Genomic DNA, 11,344 nt, shown 5'->3' on the forward strand with positions numbered 1-11,344 from the left:
ATTTTTGCATGCCAAGACGGTGTCATTTCCACCTTAACATACCGTCGCCACATTTTGAGCCAAGACATTCCTGATGATAGCTGCAGGGCGTGCCATGCACACTCCGAGCATTTAGCTTATATACTATCTAGTTGTCCAACTCACGCGGGAACGACCTACATTCAAAGGCACAATGCGGCACTAAGAGTGCTTTATTACCATCTCTGTCACTCTTATGGCATTAACCTTAATATCGCTCCTTTAAATGTTCCTAGGGAAATCATTGAGTCAATTGTCGAGAATGACAAGTGCCGCATATACTGGAACTTTATATTCTCGACAATTGTTTCTGTTGCTCACTCGAGGCTTGACATGGTTCTTCTTGACATCGAGAAGCGAACCATGTTCGTTATCGAATTTTCGGCACCAGCTGACAAAAACATCATAACCAAGGAGAATGAAAAGAAAGAGAGGTATCGAGACCTTATAAGGGAGTTGCAACGATTGTACCCGGAATACTCTGTTAAACTAATCGTCCTTATCATCGGCGCTCTTGGAGGTACCAAGCTTTCACTTGCTAATAGCCTAAAAAGCATCCCTGCGTGTCAAGAATATGCTGAAACACTTGCGGGAAAAATGCAGAAGGCGGTAGTCCTTGGGTCGCTCCGTATTCTTAGGGTGCACGAGGCTTTTGCTGGATCGTCGTATTGATTCCTTTACAGACTGTAACCACCTATCTCACGGTCGTGAGACGTGGTTGTGGCTGAAATTTTACCGCGATTTCGCTGGGAGCGGGTGCAATTTTCCAGATTAGCACCCGATCCCGGCGAAATCCTGCGGTTGTCCTTATGACAAATTTTTAATTATATATATGTATAGAAAACAATAATACTAACCTTTAAGAAAGGTTAAATCAATTCAGTATCTAAATGGCATTCGATCTAACAGGATCGCGCAAGGTAAGCATACAGTTAGAATTTTATTCAGAAATAATTTATATAGTTTTCAAACTGCAAAAAAAGTGCAACACAAACTTTGGAATACCCTTATCAGGTATTTTACAGATCTTTTTTCTGGGAAATATTACAATTTTACGCGTACAATAAAACGATAATAAAATAATAAAATAATAGAAGAAAAGTAGCAAAAAATGTCAAGATAACATTTAAAACGAATTTAATAATAAATAAAAGTACCGTACAAAATAAAACAATTAACAGCGCTCACAAAAACGTCAAACAGCTTAAAAAAATTTTTTGTACAAAACGCGAATTTGTGATGGATCCTCCACCAATTTAAATAAATGATAGTCAGAGGAACACAAGCATAATGGCGAATGATAATAGGGACAATGGCCACATTAAACATCAGAAGCAAAGATGAGAGTTTGGCAAGCACGATTGCACACACTCAAACAAACATTCAAACAGCGGGAACCCTAGCAAAAACAAAAACATACAAACACCACGCCTTGGTTTTGGAAAAAGACCTGGTTACACTTTCAATCCCAAATTAAAGCACAGGGAAAATCTGTCCATCGTAATGGAAATAGAAAAAAATCTTAGAAAGAGATGAAGTCAATTAAATAAAACTGCAAAACGACATGTGCGTGTTTCGTATACAGACATCACTTGTATCGCTAAACCTACTAGGATTGGTTCTATTCGCTGATCATGGGCGCTTAGCGTTCGGCCCTCTGACGAAGGGTACACTGTTATTATCGATGTGCGCACTAGTTACTAATGTTACTTTGGATGCCATTTCTGTCTTTAAAAAAGTAATTACTTAGTCAAGTTCAAATCTTGGGCGCTTAGCGTTTGATCGTTTCGAGAAGCGCGCAATATAACTCATTGGTTTGGCTAAACATATTACTGAATACTTTCTGATGTGTGATTCTTATAGTGACATCGCTTTTGTCGCTAAAGTTACTAGGATTGGTTTTATTCGCTGATCTTGAGCGCTTAGCGTTCATCCCTCTTGCGAAGGGTAGAATGTTATTATCGGTATGTGCGCACTAGTTACTAATGTTACTTTGGGTACCATTTCTGCTTTTAAAGAAGTGATTAATTAGTCAAGTTAAAATGTTGACATCGCTTTTGTAACAAAATCTGTTGTAATTCGTTTTATTCACTGATCATGAACGCTTAGCGCTAAGACTGTCCATTTTTTTGGATTTTTTTTACGGATATTTCATCCGGCACCTATAACCTTAAAAATTACAAAGTTTCAGGTAAATCCACCGAAAGCCAGTTTCCCATACATTTAGTGCGGGGTCCTTTCTTTTTCAACCTGTTCTCATTCTGGAGATTAAAAACCTACTCCATAAAGTTCGAAAATAATTTTGAATACTTTTATAGTTAATCGAAATCTGTGAGTGATAAAATTTTCATTTGTAAGTATTCTACTATTTTAGGAATTCTGAGTAGGATTTTCAACCCGGTTTTATTCAGGAGATACAGTACAAGTCCGATAACTTTCCAACTTTGGGGCGTTAGGGGCGGAAAATTCCAGGAATTGTGGACTTATCGGATGCCTCCTCTAGCAGCACAATATTCGGTCCGCGCGTGCGTAAAACATGGGCGCAAATCATTAGCAAAATAGCACACGTAGTGGGAGAACCACAATTAGTGTGCGTGCTGTACGTGTGAAAACGGTTTAAGGGAGTGTACACTGTAATAAAAATACACGTTTTGAATGTTCGCGGCATCCGAACGATATTTTCAAAGCCCTCTTGTGAATATTAACGAAAATATTTAGTATAAGTATCGAAATACGCGGAAAAGTAGGAAAAGCGGTTAGTGAGACGACATTTCGCAGTCATAAGTTGTCGAAGCAACACCTTTTCTCCGATTTTATACGCCACGTTTAGCTCAGTGAGCCTATTTTGTCACGAGAAAGGTACGATATTTTTTCTGATCAGTTAATGAAGTGCACGAACCGAAAGTGTGATTGTTCGAACGTAATTATGTAAAAAGGAATAAACTTATGTTTCAGTGTGGCGTTTTAGTCTCATTAATAGAATATCATTAATTTGCTTAATGTACTGAGAACCGATGCCAGGTGCTACGTGCTACTTCTACATGGTTCTGATTGTCGGCAGAACGATTATAACACATCAATTTCACCGTCAATCAAGTAAGCAACCCGAATCTAACTAAAGGTCTTTATATTATTTATCAGGGACCTTTTATTATTTTAAAGAATTGCCACGATTTTACATTAATAATTCTCTTCGTGAAATTAATATATTATTTTGAATACATCAATTGTTTCAACACTTATCGGACGGCAAGTAATCGGACTTCTACTGTAATCCAAAAAGAAATTCTCCATTGTAGAATGCAATAAAATCAAATGAAAAAGATTCACTTATTTAAAGGTATGGATTTGTAAACTCTAGGAAAATCAGATTCAATCCCAGAATGAGCTCAAAAAAAAACAAGTCCTGAGAAGTCAGAATGAAATTAGGCAGGATTAGACGTTTAAAATTAAAGAAAGTGATTTCTTTAATATAAAAAGAAATCCTGAATGATTAGGCTGAATGTTTTAATTTATAGTTTGAGAGAAAACGTTATTTTAACTTTTAAGTACAGAAATATTCCTTTCGCTTTTGTGATCCCACATCTTCGTTTTCTAATAAGACAACATAAAAAATTTTCATTATAGTTAGTCTCTAATAAAATGTTTACTTTCAGATTTAATACTCTTTTAGAAGACCAATTTCCTGAAGAGAGAAAATGAAATCCGTTGAAAATCGAACAGTTTCAGATATATTTTTATAACTACGATTTAGCTACACAATATAATAAATAAATAACGAATCTTACTAAAAAATAAAGTTTTATTAAAAAACATCATGTTTTAGAAAGATGGATAACGTCAAAAAGTACAATTATATTACAGTGGCTATGATGTAAAAATGGGTTCACCCGAGTAAAAGTTTGGAAAAATAATAGCTTTAAGAAGGCATCCAGAGGTGACTAGTCATCTCCAACGCTCGCGGCTGCTGTTTGAGTATAACATCGGTAAAAGACGAACTCCAAACTACACCATGCCCGTAGTTCTGTACCTACAATACCATTGCAAGAGATTTAAAACATCGTATTAAATTAACGTATATGATGAAAAACTGAAAAAGTGAGTGTCGAGTGTAGAGGAGGATCTACAGTGTTCCAACGCATTATCAGAGATGAGTCTGATCACGAAACGAACGGAATTCTTGTATATACCTCGCATATTCTATTCATCGGGATAGCTAGCACCAGTCATCGTGAAGGCTGATGTATTCATGCAGTCTATGGGCTCTAAAGGTAGGTTGGGATGAACAACTTCCAGCTGAGTATGTTGCTGATTAGACGAAATATAGAAATAAGCTACCTGATCTCTCCACTGCAGCCATTCCCCGTTGGCTAGGATCTACATCTAGTAGCCAATCTGAACTACATGGTTTCAGACATGCCTCTGAGATGTTAATAGGAGCCATGGTGTATCTTCACGTCAAACCACCGTCGAACCTAATTCGCGTAACTCTCGTCACGGCTAAGACAAACATAGCTGGACGAAAAAAGACCTTAATTCCTAGGCTCGAATTGTGTGCCGCTGCCTTGCTAGTGCAATTGGTATCTCATGTCTGTATGGTCTTGAATCTCGCTCCTTCTATAACGATACATCTGTGTTTCGATTCTGAGAATACTCTGGACTGGATTCGAGGACACTCTCTTCAATGGAAGAACTTTGGTGGAAAGGACCTGCTTGGTTGTCTCAGACCGAAATTTGTTGGCCAAGGCCATTATAAATTTTAATCTAGTTTATAAGGAACCACCTGAGCGGCTCTTGATTCAATACTCTTTACTTACGAAGCTTTTTCGAATCATTGCTCTGTTTGCAGTTCGTTAATCAGCTTCGTAGAAAACAGTTCGAACGGCCGCACAGCTGTGCGCAATATTTTCACAGGCATCAGTTGTGGCCTACAAGGTCGCTAATTACCTTGTGCACAACCATACGAACTGGAAATTTAATCCATTTGTCGCTCCACACTTTGGAGGATTATGAGAAACAGCGGTACGACCGATGAAACAGCATCTCGACCGTGTAATCAGTGATACTACTCTAACTTTCGAGATTTAAATTTTTCTTACTCAGGTGGAGGCATGTCTTAATTCAAGGCCGAACCAGTCTATAAAGGACGATCTCAACGTTTAGTCGCTCTGATTCTTGCACACTTTCTCATCAGCTCTTCGACCTTCAATATACTTGAGCCTTCATTAGTAAATGAAAGGCTCAAACCTATAAAGCATTGGTAACTCTTAACTCAGATACACCAAACCTTTTTGTAAAAGATTGCCGTCGGAGTACTTACATGAGCTGCAAGCTCGCCGCAAATGGCAGAAGCCAACAACTCCGGTCAAAAATGGAGACCTCGTATTGGTTATGCAGGAGAAAATTCCTCCTACTAAGTGGCCTCTAGCTTTAGTGATTCAGGTACATCTAGACTGAGGCGGTTAAGCAGGCTATGTAACTATGAAGGCGAAAATTGGTCTCTTACAGAGACCTGTTGTGAAAATTGTTTCGCTACCAGTTTCTGTTTCGGATTCTACCGATGCTGCTCCATTGCAACCTTAGCAGAATGGGCGCATCTCCAGAACCATTTAAGGAGTGGGCGCATCCTTCCAGGTCAAAGCTGGACAGTTCTTTTTTCAAGTGATTCGTGAACACATCACGAAGGTGCGGGGAAATGTTGGAGAGTTTTTCGTTCCCATTGTTCTTGCTTTACGTATCCTCTCGTGGTCGTGCGTGATTTCGGCTGGCACACGGCCCTGTTAATTCTGTCCACTCACTCCTTTGGGGAATCAAGTACCTGGAGAGGTGGCGGACAGTTAGTACTGTTCAAAACACAGTCCTAATCACTTATTGTATAAACGTAATCCCTCCTTATGTGTGTATGTAAAAATAAAAATTTTCTTCCTACTAATCAGTACTGATCAAACTAACTTGGCCGCCTTTTTCACTGATTAATATTATACTAATTTTGGTATCCATTTTTACGTTAAAAATGGGTACAATAAACATTACTGGATCCTCGGAAAAGAAAAGATAGCACTATTTCTCACCCTGCCCGACTAACTTCACTGTCGAATCATTTTTCTAGTTTGAATTTGAAACGCACATTTTATATTAATATCTGTTTCACGTATCTGGTATAAAGAAAAATAATGCAAGCCCTGTAGAAAATACTCATCGAGTCGTTTCTATGTAAAAACATGAAGATTTAGAACTTTTGACTCAAAATGCTAATGTAAACATGTCTACTGCCAAAAATATTAGGTCTACTAGCTTCATTTTTTGCACGAGGATGTGCTTCAGGTGTATAATGCAAGGAAAAATTATTGAACCATGGGGAAAATACTCATCGAAACTTTGCCTGCAAAAACACTACAGTGAAACCCTGAGATTGGGCCGGTTTTGGGGCTGGAGGAGATGGGGAATTATCCAGATAGAGGGCCGTTTTATAGAAAACAGAAGAAATCCCAGCTTAACCGTGCCTGATCCTACAAAACCGAAATCAAAAATCAAAACGTGAGATGACAACACATATTCTCCATGAGACACATAATGATAACTTTCCAAATGGAATTTGGCGTCCTAAGGATTCGTTTAGATTTTTTGTAATTTTTATTATATGTAGAATTGTTACATTTTTAAATAGTTGGTAAAGCAGAGCTTCGACTTAACCGAACCGTTCGATTATCCATATAGCTCGCATCGATACCGTTGGTTACGGACGGATGAATGGATGGATGAATGGATGGATGAATGGATAGAGTTCTTTGTTTGACTTCGAACGAGTAGCATCTCGGCGCATTATTCTCTCGAGAAACGTTTTAGTGCATCGCTTCTCTCTCGGCTAGAAACTTCTAGTGCGATATAAAAGAGTGCTTTGACGCACTATTTATAAAAGCTCTGTAAATATAAGGATAGAATAAAGCTTTATTCAATAACAGTAGAAGTTTTATTTGTGCAATCATCGTCTCACTAGAAGTGCTCATCAGCGCATTGGAACCTGGAATTAAAGCACATGGCGATCCTATTTTATATGAACGTTTAAACATTTTGTGGTGATTCTACCAGAATAGTGCCTTTTGATTTTTAAACATCACGTAAATTAATTAAATCTGAGGGCCAAAAATTTTCCCAGAAAACGCACTTCATGTTGCTTTATAATATTTTCTAAATTTAGTTTCCATAGTTCGTCTACGATCATAGTGTCACAGGCTGTGCTGGTTTGGAAAAAAATGTTTACATCAATATTTTCTTGTGACTTCAACATGAAAGCCATCAAGTTTTAAAGAATCTATCAACTTTGAGGTTTATTTACAATCATAAGATCAAAATAAATCAATAATATATATTAATAATACTCATTGAAAATATTAATGTACCTTTACTATCTGGAATCCACATAATTTTTGTGGTGGGATAAGGATGATCGAAAGTGCTCTTTGCACTGAACTCGGCAGTTTCTTCATCCAGGGATACGATTTGAACTTTATTGTTGTATTCTTCGACGAAACTTCCAAGAGCCAGTCGAAATCTCTTGTCAGGGCGCACTGACCAGTTCATACTGTACAGAGGCCATGGTGCCTCATACTTGTATATTTCCTTTCTCTTTTGTGGACCGCCCATCAGTGCCATATTACGTATTATTGATTTTACTGTAATAAGAACAAATATAATCTTGCAATGCAAAAAATATCAATGAAATATGCCTTGCTTTGTAGGAAATCTTTATTTTAAATTTAAAGTAAAGTATTCTAAAAGGTCTAAAATATAAGAAACCAGATTGACACAGAGGTAATGGAAGGCCGTCCCTGTGCGCCTAGTATTTTTTTACGTTATTCCTACAAAAAATTCTGTAAGAATAGAAAGTTACAACGAAAAATGTGCAACAAACTAATTTTTCCTTATTACGATTTCCAAAAAATTTACGATTTCAGACAGAAATTACCCGTGCGCACTTATACCACGCACTATTTTTTGGAACAACCATACAAGACAGTTGCAAGATAAAAACTACATAATATTGTAATTTTCTACAAGTATCTACTGAACTATTTGAGATACGAGAAATTGGACAACATTTTTAGATTCGCGATCTAAAGAACATAACTACTGCAGGTAAGCTAACTCATAAATACATCAAAATAAATAACATGAAGATAAATAATATAAACATTCTATAAAATTTAAAGCGGATTAGTAATGACCTTCGGAGGCCTTCGGAGCCTTCTGCAAACATGTTTCCTTGTCTCAAGTTAGACTGTAAGACATCGTATTATTGATTTTACTGTAATAAGAAAAACAAATATAATCTTTCAATGCAAAAAATATCAATGAAATATACCTTGCTTTCTGGGAAATGTTTATTTTAAATTTAAATTAAAGTATTCTAAAGGGGCTAAAATATCAAAAACCAGATTTAAACAGACGTAATGGAAGGCCGTCCCTGTGTGCCCATTATTTTTTTCACGTTATTCCTACAAAAAGTTCTGTGCAAATAGAAAGTTCCAACAAAAAATGTGCAACGAACTAATTTTTCCTGATATAAACATTCTCTAAAATTTAAAGCGGATTAGTGATGACCTTGGGAGGCCTTCGGAGCCTTTTGCAAACAGATTTCCTTTTCTTAAGGGGTTATATACATTTGAGGGTAAAAATTGAAGAAATTTTGGATTTTTTTAAAGGTTTGTAGCAATTATTTTATTGCACTAAAGTTATTATTTATTAATTGTACACGTTTTTATGAAAAAACTAGCGTCTGTTATTAAAAAAATATAAATAATTAACGGAGTTTTGGCAATTCTCTAGAAACGCTATTTTTTAAAGTGGCTTGCGGTGACCACGATGGAAGTCCAGCAGGTCAACTGAAATCAAAATACCGAAAAAATTTCATTAGTATAGTGTTATTTCTAGTTCGTGAACGATTATTTAAAAAAAGATTTGGGTTTTTCTGCATAGAGTAAGGATTTTTTCGAAACGTTAATTTTTCGTGCTCTAAACATTTTATTTAAAAATTTTAATTTTTAAAATCAAAATTGGCACTTTTGGAAAAACACGATTTCGAGATAATCGCATTCAAAGTTTGAAGTTGAGTGTGTGCAAACATCGAAGTCCCCGCCTCAAAACTCTGTTTTCATATCGAACTATTGTTCGGATCTCTATGAAAATATGAGAAAATGTTTTCCAGGAGTTGTACTATAAGATTCAGTAATAAAATTTTTTTTTGATTTCTTAAAAGAAAAAGGTATATAACCCCTTAAGTTAGACTTTCAGACGTAAAATAAAATCTCACTCGCGGCTATGGGCGACTTAGAAAACGTCTTGAGTATGCTTTGCCTATGTCCTGATTGGGGGGTAATTGAAGACTAGCAAGGAACCCTAGGTAAGTGTTCCCTTTCGATTTGCTTTGTTCTCGCATATGTTGTCGTGCTCGAAAAACTAAGCGACACGTATTTTTTCTTACGTGCCTAAAATTGTTTTAGGAGGTTAAAACCAACCCCCGAATAGTGTGGTACCAAACACCCATTTAGTTGTTTCACATATAATAACAGAATCTTTCACAAGCAAACCAACTTGAACAATGTCATCACAATAAGATATGAAAAATGTGATTTTGTCAATTCGATAAAAAAAATGTTGGGGGGGGGGGTAAAGTACCCCACAATAATTTTTAATTATACACTGAAAAAATTTTATGTTGAAAATCACGTTCGACCGCAATTTGACATACATACATACATACATACATACAGCATTGCATTTACATGAGACTGTGAATTTACATATAACAGCGTACTTACAATTTTCCTGTGAGATTTAAATTGACGGAATGTAGAAGTGCTTGATAGAGAGCGAAATTACATGCAGTATATTATTGCCACTGATGGCTAGGTCTAGGTCGGAAAACAAAGAAGTATTCAGTTATTCTACCTCCATTTGTTTACAAGATATTGCTCATTATATCAGACGGTATGTTTCATGTCGAAAATGTTATTTTGAATAACTTGTACGAACTGTCTACCATTACGGAATTTTCCGTAATACTAACCCCTTTTCCAGCTCGTTCAGGGCTAAAGTTATGGGAAATTTCGTAATATTAGTCAGCGCCTAACTTATAATGAAAAAATAATTAAGTTTTCTACAAGTAGTATTAGTGGCTTTGCTTTGGACAATTCACGATTTTCATGTCAATTGACAAGCATAAAGTTTTTCCACGCGCGTGGCTGTGAATTTACATGCAGTATTTTTTTTTAGTGTCGTTCGTTTTTTTACGCAATAGTCTCGTTCATTCACGCAGACTCTTGTAACTTCACTACATATTATATGGGTTGATTAGTTTCCAACGTATTACCATGTAAAATAACACAGAATTTTTTACAGTGTACAAAAAAATTACAAACGGGCATGATATCAACACAAAAAATCTGGAAAAATATATATGGCACTCCATAATAAAATAAATTTTACGTGTTTTTGCATTTTAATGAGAAATTAATTTATAAGGGGTAACCACCCTTAACTGCATTTTATTATGTTTCTATACATACATTACAGAACATTATATTTTACATAGACATTTATATTTATAGAAATCCATACATTACATTTTTAACTAAAGCAGGACGTTGAATTGATTGAGAGGTTGTTTTCCTTATCATTTTCTTGTATAATCGTACCATCTTTTGGGGTAGTTTACCCCCATAAAATTTTTTGACTAATGTATATTGAGAAATTTAGATATTTAAACCTTCTTCGTGAGGAAATTTTTCTGCTCTGTTTGCATGCGAAACTTACTTTATTTTGCACAAATATAATAAAATGCAGTTAAGAGTGGACACCCCTTATAAATTAATTTATCATGAAAATGCTAAAAAATCGTAAAATTTATTGTATTATCGCGTGGAATATATATTTTTTCCACATTTTTTTAGTAGAAATCTTCATGAAGAAATGTTTCTTCTCTGTTTTGCATGCGAAACTTACTTTACTTTGCCAAAATATAATAAAATGCAGTTAAGAGCGGTTAATCCATATAAATTAATTTCTCGTGAAAATGTAAAAACACGTAAAGTTTATTTTGTGATCGCGGGCAATATATATTTTTTCCAGGTTCTTTGTGTTGGAATCCAGCCCGTTTGTAAATTTTTTGTATATTTACAAATTATTGCCGGATTGTTTACCCCCCAACAATTTTTTTTATTAAATTGATAAAATCACATTTTTCATCTCTTACTGTGAGGATATTATTCGAGTTCGTTTGATTGTGAAAGATTCTGTTATTATATATGAAACAATTAAATGGGTGTTT

The 11,344-nt window shown here is 35.7% G+C and overlaps 1 protein-coding gene across 1 annotated transcript in view; it reads right to left on the reverse strand.

The window, feature by feature from the left end:
- LOC117167502 (DDB1- and CUL4-associated factor 7) overlaps positions 1-11,344 on the reverse strand; it is a 124,305-nt gene that overhangs the window by 101,746 nt on the left and 11,215 nt on the right. The window contains exon 2 of the mRNA XM_033352496.1: positions 7,419-7,691. Within this exon, the coding sequence (XP_033208387.1) occupies positions 7,419-7,671 (253 nt within the window). The 5' untranslated portion in view covers positions 7,672-7,691. The remainder of the gene's footprint in view (positions 1-7,418; positions 7,692-11,344) is intronic.

This window comes from Belonocnema kinseyi, chromosome 2 (assembly GCF_010883055.1).
Source record: "Belonocnema kinseyi isolate 2016_QV_RU_SX_M_011 chromosome 2, B_treatae_v1, whole genome shotgun sequence".
Taxonomy (NCBI): Eukaryota; Metazoa; Arthropoda; class Insecta; order Hymenoptera; family Cynipidae; genus Belonocnema; species Belonocnema kinseyi.